The sequence below is a fragment of the Drosophila melanogaster genome, chromosome 2R (assembly GCF_000001215.4).
Source record: "Drosophila melanogaster chromosome 2R".
In the NCBI taxonomy this organism is placed as follows: domain Eukaryota; kingdom Metazoa; phylum Arthropoda; class Insecta; order Diptera; family Drosophilidae; genus Drosophila; species Drosophila melanogaster.
Window position 1 is genome coordinate 11,309,960 of NT_033778.4, and position 13,588 is coordinate 11,323,547.

General features: G+C 47.6%; 3 protein-coding genes across 8 annotated transcripts; 1 reads left to right on the forward strand and 2 right to left on the reverse strand.

Moving 5' to 3' along the window:
- Positions 1-375: 375 nt before the first annotated feature.
- nompA (no mechanoreceptor potential A) lies at positions 376-8,717 on the reverse strand. Of its 5 annotated transcripts, none has more exons than NM_165821.4 (20): positions 8,601-8,717; positions 7,462-7,662; positions 6,889-7,236; positions 6,550-6,831; positions 6,360-6,492; positions 6,148-6,290; positions 5,792-5,978; positions 5,396-5,508; positions 5,064-5,324; positions 4,880-5,008; positions 4,014-4,766; positions 3,446-3,905; positions 3,177-3,358; positions 2,924-3,102; positions 2,708-2,847; positions 2,000-2,651; positions 1,773-1,942; positions 1,457-1,720; positions 1,262-1,387; positions 376-708 (listed from the first exon to the last, which is right to left on the reverse strand). In NM_165821.4, exons 2-20 carry the CDS (start codon positions 7,532-7,534, stop codon positions 654-656), a joined length of 4,650 nt encoding a protein of 1,549 aa, NP_725030.2. In that variant the 5' UTR covers positions 7,535-7,662; positions 8,601-8,717; the 3' UTR covers positions 376-653. The 5 variants fall into 5 exon arrangements, with proteins under 5 accessions (NP_725030.2, NP_524831.2, NP_001286312.1 ...); NM_080092.4 differs by having other exon boundaries at positions 1,200-1,387; NM_001299383.1 differs by lacking the exon at positions 4,014-4,766 and having other exon boundaries at positions 1,200-1,387.
- Positions 872-1,206, forward strand: CG43114 (uncharacterized protein). Of its 2 annotated transcripts, none has more exons than NM_001259335.2 (2): positions 872-957; positions 1,015-1,206. In NM_001259335.2, the coding sequence occupies exons 1-2, from the start codon at positions 897-899 to the stop codon at positions 1,146-1,148; spliced, it is 195 nt and encodes a 64-aa protein (NP_001246264.1). In that variant the 5' UTR covers positions 872-896; the 3' UTR covers positions 1,149-1,206. The 2 variants fall into 2 exon arrangements, with proteins under 2 accessions (NP_001246264.1, NP_001286313.1); NM_001299384.1 differs by having other exon boundaries at positions 1,021-1,206.
- Positions 8,718-9,750: 1,033 nt separating the features above from the next.
- Positions 9,751-11,353, reverse strand: Or47b (Odorant receptor 47b; the record flags this gene model as incomplete). Its single annotated transcript, NM_078966.3, has 6 exons — positions 9,751-9,801; positions 9,860-10,018; positions 10,148-10,355; positions 10,405-10,922; positions 10,985-11,153; positions 11,220-11,353. The coding sequence occupies 6 exons, from the start codon at positions 11,351-11,353 to the stop codon at positions 9,751-9,753; spliced, it is 1,239 nt and encodes a 412-aa protein (NP_523690.3).
- Between the last annotated feature and the right edge of the window lie 2,235 nt (positions 11,354-13,588).

Below are 13,588 nucleotides of genomic sequence, written 5' to 3' on the forward strand. Positions count from 1 at the left end.
GAAAGTTTACAACCGCATATGCGAAAGTAGTGTAGTCATCATAAAGAAAGTAGTTCCTAATGATATGTAAAGCTTCGTGACCCACTGAGGTCCAATTTCAGTTATGTTCAGTAGCCGTCCTGCTGCTTGATTTATGAGTGGCCTTTGACCAACCCTCCGATTACCCACAAAGCGGGATGCAATTGCAACTACTAAGACCCGCTGGCTACTGTCTGCAACGGAAACTGCCACTGCAACTGGCAATTGGCCTAGCTCGTTAACCCTCGACTGGCCAAGCGGCCATTCAAAGTGCCACTGCAATTGCAATCCTGTACGTTGATTAATGACCGATCAGCTTTGCATTCCTCTGGGCAGAACGAAAGTCTGTGGTGATATGAATATGTTTAGGCTTTATTGCGTTTCATATCTTAGCTGGTAGAGAGAATAATTACTTGCTTGTGTTTTCTGTTGTTAGGCTTAGATAAATAAGATCATAATATTTGGATACTGGTCAGTGGTGCAATTCTTAGGCTACTTAATGGACCACCGAATATTCGAGGGTCCCACGCATTTGGCTAGCGTATGTGTTTACTTGTCGGATTGTCTTTGATTAACTGAAGTTAAAAACCTTTAGCTTATTTACAACTAATCACAGGAGGCTTGGAGTTGCAATCTCAGACCTCCTGATTGTCCTCGGACTCGGCCACCATGGTCAGACTTCGCAGCGATCTGTGAACGAAACAAAACACGACCAAGCGTTAATCAGCTAGCTTAATATTATTATTCCAAATATTTCGTAAGAGAGCCGGCGGAGTGATGAGTTCAGATTCATTTGACTGATATGGTTTGGTTTATCGCCTTCGCAGCCAGCCATCCAGCTTGCCAGCTTATTAGTCGAAATCTGACAACTCATCAGCATGGACTACCTACGCGTCTGTCTGCTTATTTTGTTAGTCTGTTTAGTCGGTGCCCATGCAAGTGAGTCTGATTTCAGTTGGAGATTGTGCCTAACTTGGGAGTTAACTTCTGGTTTAGTTACAGGTGAGATGCCCACGTTCCAAGGCCTGTGCCAGTTGCAAGGCGACTGGTGCACTACCAACTGCCAGATAGCCGGTGGACGGGACGGACTTTGCAACAAGGTGGGCCTCTGCATCTGCAGACCCTTGTAGTGGTGCTAACGTGACGGTTAGACAAATCGGAATAAAGGCGAACATATTTACAATTGCGAACGGTGGTCGGGAACTCATTCTGCGGATGTGTTACACTATGGTCCGCCACTTGCCTGGAACGCTCGAAGAGCGAGGGATCCGTGTAGATGGGCTCGCTGGGATCCTCGAACTGGTGGCTGCTCTGGTTGGTGCTACGCATCGGATTTATCACTGGCAGCTGGCACATGCGCGCCAAATTGCTGTAAAGACATAAAACAAACAACCCATAAGTGGACCGGTTGGACGATTGGCGACTCGCCGTTCCTCACCCCGTGGCAAATGTCTTGTGTAATGAGCCGCCGAACATGGACATGTTGGTGCGAAAAGCGTTTGAGGCCCGATTCGATGCGCTCTGATTGGCTCCGCCCCCAGTTCCTGCCGCCGCTCCACCTCCTCCTCCATTCAGGTTGGGCATATGTCCGATCTCTGTGAAGCGCTCATGGGTGCGTATGGAGGAATGGGAGTGTCCGAGCGAGTGGATCGGCGAGTGTCGGTCCACGAGTCGGTTCTTCGAGATGGATTTCCAGTAGCGTCTGTAAAAGGCGCCAATTAGCACTGATCTCTAGCCCGTTAAAGACATCATACCTGTATCCCAGGCCCGCCACCAGCGTGATGCTGAATAGCAGGATCATTAACAGGATAATGGCTGTGATTAGGCCATGATACTCAGCCGGAGTCATGCACACCGTTTCCACCGGGGCCACTAGCTTGCGGGGATACGACTCCTTCTCAATTTCCTCGCGGGTTTCAAAGACCTTAATCGATTTTGTTAGCTTATGCAGAATATCCCCTCCCACCAATCAAACACTTACCTCAATCATTTCCCGCACTTGCTCCGGTTCCTCAGTCTCCTTGGTCTTCTCCCCCAATTGTGTCTCATTTAGGGGAACCTGACCCAAAGTGGCACTCACGGTGGTGCTGTTCACGACTGTGACTTCATCCAGTGTGGATGCCTCCAGTTGGCTGCTGCCCTCCAGAGCCAGCGCTTCCGGTTCGGGTATCTCAGTGGTGTTTAGTGATCGACGCCGGCGACCAAAGGAAGGTTCCTGACGACCCGCAGGCCCAGGACAATAGGCCGGCTGACATCCTTCGCGACAGGAGCGAACGGTGGCCTCGAAGACCAAGAAATTGGACTCGGGTATCTTGAAGGCATTAAAGCGGGCTTCCAAGGTGTCACCATCACGCAGCTTGTCCAGTTCGGGGAAAACAAATGGATCCACTGGGCATCCAAAGCGATCTATCAGCTGGATACTGCGTCCGGAATAGGGATCCCTGGCCACCACATTGGTGGCAAATATGTCAGTAACGTGGTTGTAACCATCCTGTGCCTCCAACCGGAAGGTCAGTGGATCACCCACAGCTATGGTGGTAGTGGGTCTACCCTGGTACAGGATACTCAAGCGCACCTTGGAGCTGAGAGTATTCTCCGCTGGTAGATATTCAATGGGGATTGGACTACCGGACCTGAAATGGAAATGTGCATCAGCAATTTTGATCGTTGGATAGAGTTTCAGCATTACCCTGCTCCTATGTAACCAGAGCTAACCACTGCCTCTCCCGGACCACGGAAGATGCATGTGAGGTTGTATCGCTTATCCCTGCTGGTCTGCACATTGTCCGAGAACTGAACCACCACTATGTTGGTCAAAGTGTCGCCATACTGTAAGATACAAAGTTAATGATGGGTCTCAGGATAATTAAAATTCAAACGACTACACATTCTAAAAGTAACTCACCCGTTGAGTTCCACAGTCGGGATATCCCTGTGGTCCACTGAGCCTCAGTACGTTCACCGTGCCGCCATTTCCACGGAAGAAGCAGCGATCGTAGAATCCATATGTGTATATACGTCCCAAGAATCCCTCTGGCGTGCGGATCGTGAATTCCATGCCCTCCTCGTTACACGTTTGCGTGACTAGATTAGATCATTCGAACAATACATTTTATTTTAATATAACAGATCTACATTTCAATAAGGTATCCACCAACCGTCCATGCACTCGCCATCGCTGCGTCCAATGCTGCGCTCGTAGAAGTCATAGTTGGAGGCGTCGAAGGTGCCCGGATCGTGGATGTCCAACTCTCGCGAATCTCTGTCGCTCAGCTCGCAGTTCGGTGAGTCCCGGTCGCGATCCCTATCTCTGTCCTCGTAGCCGGAGGCAGCCGAGTCTCTGCAAATTGAAATTTACAATGTGAATTTGTAGCGGCTCGTGTACCGATTATCTTGTATCTTCAATCCCAGTCCACCCCCCACCCACCTGTAGTTGAAGCTGCGGCACACAAAGTCCCGCGACTCGATGCACTCCCTCTCACACTGGATGAGGCTGGGGACGATAAGAGCTCGTCGCACAAAGTGGCGACGCATCTTGTGCCTGGCGGCTATTTGCTTGAAATTGTCGCTCTCCTCGCAACGGGTGATCGGAGGTCGCGGGGGACCCGAGTTGACACCCACGCCCACACCGACATGACCTGCACCACCTCCTCCGTACGGAGTGGGTGGATGGGAGAGACCCAGGCCAGGCAGGGGCAAGGGACGATCGTCTAGGCCATTACCACCATAGGGCCGGTTAAAGGGACTGTCGTAGCGTCCATAGGGACCACCACTTGGTGGCCTTCGACCCGGCGGTCCATCGTACTCCCGGTCGTATGGTCCATATCTATCGCCATACCGCTCCTCGTAGTCATAATCGTAGAAGGGAGGTGGCGGACGCTCCAGACCTAGTTGGGTATACTGGTTAGCATAGATCACATTTCATCTGCACTTGCCACCAATTGAGTTACGGGTTACAAGTTGGTAGTTGGTTAGTCCCTTCCCGAAGTACTTACCTGGTCGCCTGCCAAGATCATTGGGTCCCGGACGATTGCCATATTTGTAGATGTCAATGGGATAACGATCGTTACCTACCGGAAACCGGTTCGGGGTGGAGGCGTACTTGCTGGAGCTTCCCGTTGGAGCAATTGGCGCTGGCGGATATCGCTTGGCCGAGTCGGGCTCGGGCCTCCTGGCACTATGCACTATATCATCATATCTGCCCGGTGGTCCCCGCGAGTCTGGCAAATAGGGATACCTTGGAGAATCCATCGACGAGGGGCGGTAGCGTCTGTCCGGGAATATGCTGTCAGGAGCATCCCTGCCAGTGTAGCCTCCCACGGGATCTCGTTCTCGGCTGGGAGGGAATCGAGGAGGGTATCGGCCTTCGTATCTGTTCTCTCCATAGCGTCCACCTCCATATCCATAGGGCCGGAAGGGAGCATCGTCATCGGTGGGATAGGGTCGAGTATGCGGCAAATCACTGGGCAGGCTATTGTCATTGATTCCGGGATAGGGCAGTGGACGGTATGGCAACCTATCACGGTCGCGATCTCTTTCCCTTTCCGGATATCGTCGATCTCCGTATCTGTCCGCATAGCGCTCTGGCGGATAAGGCTCCGGATAGCGATCTCTATCCCTGACACCTGGATACCGATCTCTGTCTACAGCGCCTGGATAGCGATCTCTGTCACCAACTACTGGGTAGCGGTCTCGATCCCTTTCGCGGTCTCTATCGCCATTGACACCCGCACCCGCTGGATACCGATCTGACGTGGGGTTAGTGAATTAGTTGTCAGTAGAATTAGAATTAGAACGATGTGATCGTGAATTATGGTTGTGGGATTATGGGTTACAGAACCTTAACAAGTAGTAAACTTACCATAATCATCAGGGAAACGATCATAGGGCCGGTTGTAGCCAATTCCATCTCCTCCAGTGGGATATCGGGATCCATAACGATCTGGGGGATAGCGGTCTCTATCGCGATCTCCGCCATAAGGATTACGATCTGGTTTAACAGTATATTAGCTGTGTATTTAGAGATCATAAAGTGAACTGCCTACCATATTCATTGCCCGCAATGTCCGGATAACGATCGTATGGCCTGCCATAGTCGACGCCCTCGCCCGGTGGCAATCTTGAGCCACCAGAACCCGTTCCACCATGCGAGCCACCACCAACACTTGACCCACCCGACCCGTAGCGATCGTCGTGCTTATTAGGCTGTCTCCAGTTGCTGCCCGACTGATCCCCGGGTCGCTTGCCATCGCTGCTGCCACCGTGCCCACCACCATCGCCATCGGCGCCTCCGCCCACCACATTCACTGCAAGAGAAGAACCAGCAGCTATGTCAGGGATTACTGGCCCGCTATTAGCACCTCCTCTAACCACTTACACATCAGATTCTCGTAGTAATCATAATCAGCATCGTATATAATGCGCATGCCGTCCTTTTGATTGTACCGACTCAGGCGACAAGTACGAAAACGATCGCTGTACACCGCAGACCTGTAATTTGCGATAGAATAGAGTGGTTGGTTGGGTTAGTGAGGCAGTAGGAGAACCAGAAAGACTGTAAGGCCTTGCGTCGAAGATGGAAGTACCCTTAAAATATATGTATCTAGACTATCTAAGCAACTGAGTAATGCTATTATATGTGAAGCCATTTAGAAAGATATTTAAGAGCTATGTATTATTTTTGAAATGCCATGGTCTTGTTGAACTAAGATGATCTTTAGCAAGGGTATTGAAACAAAAATGGCAACGGCAACATTCGACGCTAAAAACGCACCTGCACTGGAAGCTCGTCTGGCGAAGACACTCGTCCAGGCACTCGCTCAGCGAACGGCCCGTGATCTCGGAGTGAAACTCGCCGCCCAGCCTGGAGTTGCGGTACCGCTGGAATGCTGTATCTGGCCGCCGGCCGCTGGAGAAGAGGTGCGAGGTGACTGAGTTATCTGGATAATCGTTGGCTCGTTCTGCAACGGGAATACAACATAACATAGACGTAGAAGTGGAAGTGCAGATGGTTGGGGCAATGGAAGTGGATGCAACCGTTGTGATGGGATGCACCACTGTAATCTTGTTGTCGCTGTTGACTTTTCTCGTCTCGACTCACACGAGATGGTCTTTACGGTAGCCACTTACGATTATCGAGGCACACCAGATCGTAGAAATGGTGTGTGGGACTGGAGCTAATGCTAATGTCATCCTTCTGCGATATGGAGTCCTCCTCCGAGAGGATGCACTGTTTGCTCTGGTCGTCAAACTCCACGGATCGGCAGAAGTATCTGCGGGAATGCGGTGTGTGCAATTAGCTTAAATGACGCTGAAATAGAGATATTATCCATATGCCTTACTTCTCGGCCCGGAGACACATGGTCTGGCACTCCTCCAGCGTCATGTTATTGAATATGTCCACCTCGAAGGGGCCACCCAGGCGCTTGTTCTCCTCCTTGACAAAAACGGCCAGTCCATCGCAACGCCTTTCGGCTAATCAATGGTTCAGAGAGTGAGTCCAGGCACTTGGCTACCATAATCTAGACTCACCATTTAGGCAGGTGTTCTCCAGGTAATCAGAGTTGGGATCGTCTTCCATCAGTTCGGGATGGGTGCGTCGGGTGAATCTGCTCAGCGTGCAGGAGCGCATGGTGGAATCAAAGTTGGCCGATCGGCAGACAAAAGAGAACTCATTCAGGCACTTGTCCTCACAATCGGAGCGATTGGCAGCCGTTATCTCCTTAATATCACTTATGGGCAGCTTCAGTTTCTTGCGGGGATGTCTCTCGAAGACATATCTCCTACTGGGACACTCCCTCTCCGGGCGACTGGCTGCGGATTCAAGGATATCATAAAAGCATGATCCTATAAAGTATCGTAGGCACTTACAAGTCAGGCAAATCTCGTTAAAGTGTACACTATTGGGCACCAGCATCAGGCTACCGATGCCTTCGGGTCCCGCCTGCTCGGATGTCAAATAACACAGGGACTCCTCGTACTCGGAGTTGCCTCCAAAGGAGGTGATTCGACTGCCTGGCTGGAAGTCAAAGCTGGTGCACGTGCGCACCAGATTATTGGAGCCGGATCGGTCGCGCAGGCACAGGTCCTGGCATTTTTCCAGCACACGGAATGGTGGCGCCGTATCACGCACCACATCATCATCGTACCCCTGGAGCTGCTGGTTGGGCAGTCTTTCATAGAGCACTCGGCCTAGGCCATTCTTACAGGTGGTTTGACCTGCACAGGATAATTAGTTATATCACTAGTCTATGGTAGCTCAAGATCATATTATCACAGATGAATTATTATATCGATGATATATTTCAAGGACATTTAAAGCTTCTTTTAAAAAAGAATTAAGTTAGTTGTTGGTAAATGAGGCATAAAAACCATTGGAACAAATAAGGTACTAAAGTTATTATATTTATTTCCAATAAGGTTATGTACATAGTTTAAACTTACCATTAATTTTACTGAGGCTTAGACTAACCACTAGGGTCGTCAGCAACACGTGTATTCCCTTTCTAGGTCTCATGCTGTGTGATCCACAATGGTTTGATTTTGAGTACTTGGAAAGGGGTTTTCTAGCTTGATCGCGGCATTTTCACCGCAACCTGGCTTTTGGATTTTGGATATCGAAACTATAGCGTGTTTAGCGTTTAGCTGGAAACAGAATTCGTGGTTAGTCGCGCTGGTTTATCCGACATGATCTAATTAGTTCATTGGCCAACAAAATGACATGAAGTATGCGACCTCAATAGGGAGATTTTCCCCGCGCCGAGAAGTGTGTGGCGGGTGGAAAATGGGAAAATCACATGAATAGTTAAATATATTTCTGCCTTTCTGCAGCCATAATGTGCACAATGCGTAACGTGAATTTGGATCATTAAACGAAAATCTAGCCGAGCTACGTGTCGCCCCACTCATATCGATCCGCAACTCCGGATGTCGCTTCCGGCTTTTTGTCCACCCAACTCTTTATGCTCTCCGCACAACCCAATCGCCACTAAAGCCAACTGGGTTTTCGGAAAGCGTTAGCTATTGACCTCAAGCGGTGGCTGTACTTGGAAAGTGTCGCTTTGAACTCCGAAAGTTTTTTTCAGAATTGTGAATTTGGCTATGAAAGGTTACAAATTTGGTGGAGGAAGGAGGAGGGCTTGGTACCCTATTAAAGATCCTAAGGCAATAAGATATAAACTTTATATAAACTATAAAGATAAAATATAGATGGAAAGTATTCATGAGGAATCGAACTCTAAAGGATCATGAAAAATAGAAGTAATTCTAAAATGTAACTTAATAGTCTTGTTCCGAATACGAAATATGTCAGAATTTTTATGTTATAGGATAGCTTAATAAACTTAATCCTTTGATAATCCTTCGATTCACTTTATTTGACGAATCCCTAACTATTTAAAAACCTACACAAAAACTTGCATCTGTTTCCCATTTCTCTGAACCAAATGTCCTTTGAGATATAAATCCTATGCAGGATTAGGTGTATTTTTTAGGACACATTAAGTAATGATGCATTAAAATCACTTGTAAGTTCAAACTCATAGTTGAAGGTCACTTGTTAGGCACTTAATAAATTTGAATACCGTTTATTGCTGCAAGGATATCCGGTCAATGGTATTTTTAACTGAAACGATTATGGCCACAAATGGCTTATTGGGAACCGAACCCGACCGATCGTTAGAATATGGCGCGACAAACTAAATTCGAGAACCCAACTTGGCGGCTGGTCTGCAGTCGGATCGGTGGTTGGTCCATTACGATTACCATTACCATCGCGATTGCCAATGCGATTACCACTTGCGGGGGCAGCGGCCCCGACTCCATGGCAACAATGGTCGAAATGGGGGAATTAATTAGATGTGGAGACAGCAACAAAGAGCCATGGACACAATGTTCTAAATGCTCGTATGTGGATTGCCATTCAAATGTTAATCAGTGCGGCGAGCAGACCGAAGTTGACAAAAGCCTATCTCCCAACGAACCACCCACTTTACCCTCCAAATTGGGGAGTTGCCGGTACACCAAGAGAAATAGTTAAAAAAAAAAAACATGAAAACATAATGTCACAGAATCCTTATAGGGTTAGTACTTGAAACGAAGGAATACTTGGAGCAAACCTTGATAACAATAATCAGGCATCAAATAATGACAGCAATTAATATAATGGAAAATTAATTAAATAATTAAAAAAAATTAACAAAAATGGAATTGACATTTGTTGACAGACGGATTTTTTGTTCAGTGCATAAGAACACGCACCCGCTGAATTGGGTGTGTTGTTGAAGTTTTGAGAGTGGTGGAGCTATTCGTTCTGGCCGAATGTGCACATGGCACATAATGACATTTCGGCCGGTCAACGTTTCATGGACACGGGCGACTTTCCCACTTGTGAAGGGCATGGAGCAGCATCTGCTCCAACTCCAAATACTAAATACCAAATACTAAACGATCACCGCTCCTCTTTGTCTGGCGTTGGGTCAGATCATGACAATGCGTGTCACGTCTGAATAAGTTCGAGGCTGGCTCCAGAGGCACTGCATCGTGGGCTCGGGCTAGGGCTCCTCCTCTGCACTTTGCAGCTGGGTTGCACCTGTCGCCGCTGGGTGTGCGTGGGCCGACCCCATTGTTGAAACCGAGTGTCAATGGGCGCGGCGACAACCCAAACGAGCCATGCAAATGCAAATGGCCAGAAAAAGTCCAACTTTTATTTTCACAAACCATAAACACTACAGACTACATCGATTCTTGCATCAGGGCCAGCAAACGATAGCAGTTCTTCAGAACCTGAAAATGGACGGTTGATATCGTGATATCTTTATTATATACATTTTTATATCCTTACAAGCATATAGGTTCCCAGGGTGAAGGGCAGAAATGGTTCGGCCACATACATCAGGGGTTTCTGGGCTCGTAGTATCACAAAGGATATATCCCTCTGGATGCCTGGCGATTTGGTGTGCCAATCGTTGATATCAAAAGCAGCCTGAGCCACCTCCACTGACTATTGATGAAAGTTGAACAGGAAAAATCTCAAAATAAGTAAATTTCAATAAGGTTTCAATATCTAGGTGCAGCTAATTAGGAAAAGGAGTGATTGTTAAAAAGTTTTCAAAGATTTTAAACGACATACCTGAGTATAAACCAAAGTTCCAGAGACGCACCAAAGCGACAGTTGAATGAATGCCACCAGCATGAGAAGCACGAACTTGGCGGCCATTTTGGGATCCACAGCCGCTGCAGCCATGGTCTCGAAAGTGGATATGGAAATCAGGGAGAAACTGGCCATTAATTGTGCATTGAAGGCGCCATTGAAAGCTCTATTGGCTTTCCCCACCAATCTGCCAAAAAAACGCGTGTAGTACTTGTAACTCGGCACACAAAACTCACTTGATAATGTGCTGGTGGAAGCGAACCACACGACAAAACTCCTCGTGGAACCTCTTATCACTGACCTCCATGTCCCCCAGTTTCCTTATCTCGATGCAAAGCAACTTGAGATTGAGCGCCGTCTGGAGGAACGTGGAAATGCCTACCATATCCACCATTAGAATGCTCATTAGGTTGTGCTGCGAGGTCAGACTCTGCCAGATGTAGAGGAACCAGAACGTGTAGGGATGCAGATCCAAGCGATGCCATTGAAACGGATAGACGCTGTGGAAGGGCAGCTTTCCCTCGCCCAACAGAGGTTGCAGGAAAATAGCGGCACTGAAGAAGTTGACCAGGCAAAAGCAGTTGATATATAGACCCGATTCTATCACGTAGCACAGTCTCTGCCAACCCAACACCTCCTCATCGATATTATGGGGTCTCAGCTCCCGGTTGTAGTATTCAAAATCCGAAATAAGTTCATCGATCTCGTCGCAACGCAAATGCATGTAAAAGATCTTGGTGAACACCAGTGCCATCTATCACCCAGAAATAACCATTAGTTTGTTCATTTGCGAGTGGGTGAATCAGTAAATCTCACCCCCGAAATCCAAACCAAGTCGTCGCCCATTTCGATCACGTTCTTCGACTCGGGCAGGGCCACGAACATGGTCCAGAAAATGGTCATCACATTGCACATGATGAACAAGTTGATCCATCGGTACAGGGGCAAGCTGGCCAACTTCTTGTTGGGATACTGGCACAGCAAACTGTGGGTATGGCAAAAATGTGGATTATAAAAGATTGGATCGAGTGATGGACGATGCCAGATTCACCTCAGAAAGGCGCGAACATAGTAAAAAGCCAGGCGTGGGATGAGACCGGGACTTTCCTGCCGCAGAACCGATCGGAACTCGTCGAGAAAAACCCGCAGAAGGCTGAGATTTGATTGATAACCCGAGTCGTTCATTTCGCAAAGTATGAACTGAGCTCCAGGCGGGCGGTCAGTTCCTTTTATATGTACAAGGAGGCCTCCAGGGTCTAATTACCATGTTTATAAGCAATTGTTTTGCAAAAAAACGCCCACCGAGTAGATTTCCTTAAATGATTTGATTGCATTGGGAACATGTGCTGCAAATCGCACTGCTCCTATCGATTTTCAGCTACTCATCGGATGATATAGTTGGATGGACCCTTCGGTCACATCGCTCCACATCGTTCAATGAACCCAACTTCGCGCGGCTTCGCGTGACTCAGGTGCTCCATTAGATCATCAGCATCATTAAGAACAATGTATAATATATTGTATATTGCATAAATGGCGAATTCTGTTTATTCACAATTTTTGAAGCGTATAGCAAAACATGATCATCGCAAAGTGCTCCTCACTCCACCCAACGAAGCAAATAGTTGCGCTGGGTTGGGTTCAATCAACCTGGCTCATAAACTTCCTGTAGCATATCACTTCCATGGCTGGATCCCATCTGCATAACTAAACGGTGTACAATGAGTTATGTCTTAATCAGGATCCCCGAAGGCCCCGCAGAGACACCTATATATATGTATGTATAAGTCGGAGGAAATCCAGTTCGATATTCAAATTTCGCCAGCACACTTTTCGTCATAATCCAGCCGTGGCCTGGTAGGCGGCTCCATACTGGTTCTGGTCTCTTTGATGCACCACTGGATATCCGCTTCGATGCTAACATGCTAATGCCACCGTCTGATGGCTGGACATGATCATTTAGCAAGGCCATTGGAATCAATCTGGGATTAGACTAGTCCAGGGAGTCCAGGCAGTCCGTGCAATCCGAGTCAATAGCCCCACAGTTGTTGGCCTGTTGGCGCGCGTCGCCCGTAATGCTTGTAATAAAGTGTGTTTTATTATAACCCACGGACTAACCATATAATGGTACCATAATGGGCCGGCCATTAAAACAAATTGATATCAATTTTGCAACAATATGTGCACTAGTTGCGTCGATGACTCCGCGCCTCGTCATTGAACTCCATCCCATTCCATTCCATTCGATGCCATGCCATCGTATGCTGTATTCCATCCCAACACATCCCATCCAAACTCATCCCATCCCGTACGAAGCCAGCCAGAAGCGTTTGCAACCACATGCACCACCTCATCCACAGTTGAATAGTTGAATTGTGGATGGGGTTAGTGGATAGTGAATAGTGGATGGAGGTGCTGTAGCACTAACAGTATAGACCAGTTCCGAGTTGGCAAAGCGCCGTTTGATGCTCTAATTTATACAGCATACTGATGAGTTGACCGCTGTTCTGGAATTGTTCTCCTACGGGTTTGGGTTCGGTTCGTTTCGATTCGTTTCGGATTGCTTTGGATTGCCTGGCTCTGGTCACGAAAAAAAGCTGCAGATCAGAGCACACCTGACCAGACACGGGAACCAGCAAACACACACGGTATCAGTAACTCAACTCACCCAGAAATGGAAATATTCGTAGCGGTTAGCGTTTAATTGAAATGCATTTGGCTTGTTGTCTGTCAATCAACCGTTGCGATGGATGGATAGGCTCCGGAACTCGGCCGCCCAAGGCCCGAAGGGTAATGGAGCTATTGGATCTTGGCCAGGATGCACACGCAACCCCATGGCGCCGTCATACGCCACTTTGCCAAGTCATCAAAACGGCAAAATCACATCCATAACCAACCGCACGCAATGGGGATTCTTCGTAATGAAGATTCGCCTCCTGCTTGGGGAGTTTAATTATTCAATCTGGCCAACGAAAGTAATAACAATTATCAGTGTGTTTGGCGAAATTACCTCCGATTGACACCTGATTTTTAATGCTAGTTAAAGAGTTCTGGACAGAAGAATGGCTTGTTTCTAAGTAATCGCCAGATAGCTAGACTTTTTAATTACTCATCTTAACTTGGGTCGACAATTATTTCTGCAATTGTCATAAAACTTTAGAACCAATTAAAAGTGACGCAGCGTAAACGGTAGCCATATAGATTATGGTTTTACACCTGATTTTAAGTAGTCATTAAGAGTTGCAGAGAAATAAGGCACACCGTTCCGTATTTATAAATAATTTAGGTGCGTGACGTGTGTTTAATTAGATCTGGTTAAGGATAGAAAACACTTGTCATACAACTTTTAGAAGATAGTTGACAAATAGTTGATTGTGCAGAATTATGAGTATTTGTGCTCAAGTTCTTTTGGAAGCAGTT

What these genes read in the sequence shown, in the direction of transcription:
- CG43114 (NM_001259335.2), top strand. Translation starts at nt 897, where the DNA reads ATGGACTACCTACGCGTCTGTCTGCTTATTTTGTTAGTCTGTTTAGTC. An exon ending in TTTAGTCGGTGCCCATGCAA is followed by an intron (nt 958 to 1,014) that starts GTGAGTCTGATT and finishes CTTCTGGTTTAG; the next exon opens with TTACAGGTGAGATGCCCACG.
- nompA (NM_080092.4), bottom strand. Translation starts at nt 7,534, where the DNA reads ATGAGACCTAGAAAGGGAATACACGTGTTGCTGACGACCCTAGTGGTT. An exon ending in TTACTACGAGAATCTGATGT is followed by an intron (nt 5,325 to 5,395) that starts GTAAGTGGTTAG and finishes CTTCTCTTGCAG; the next exon opens with TGAATGTGGTGGGCGGAGGC. An exon ending in GTGGCGGGCCTGGGATACAG is followed by an intron (nt 1,721 to 1,772) that starts GTATGATGTCTT and finishes CGCCTTTTACAG; the next exon opens with ACGCTACTGGAAATCCATCT.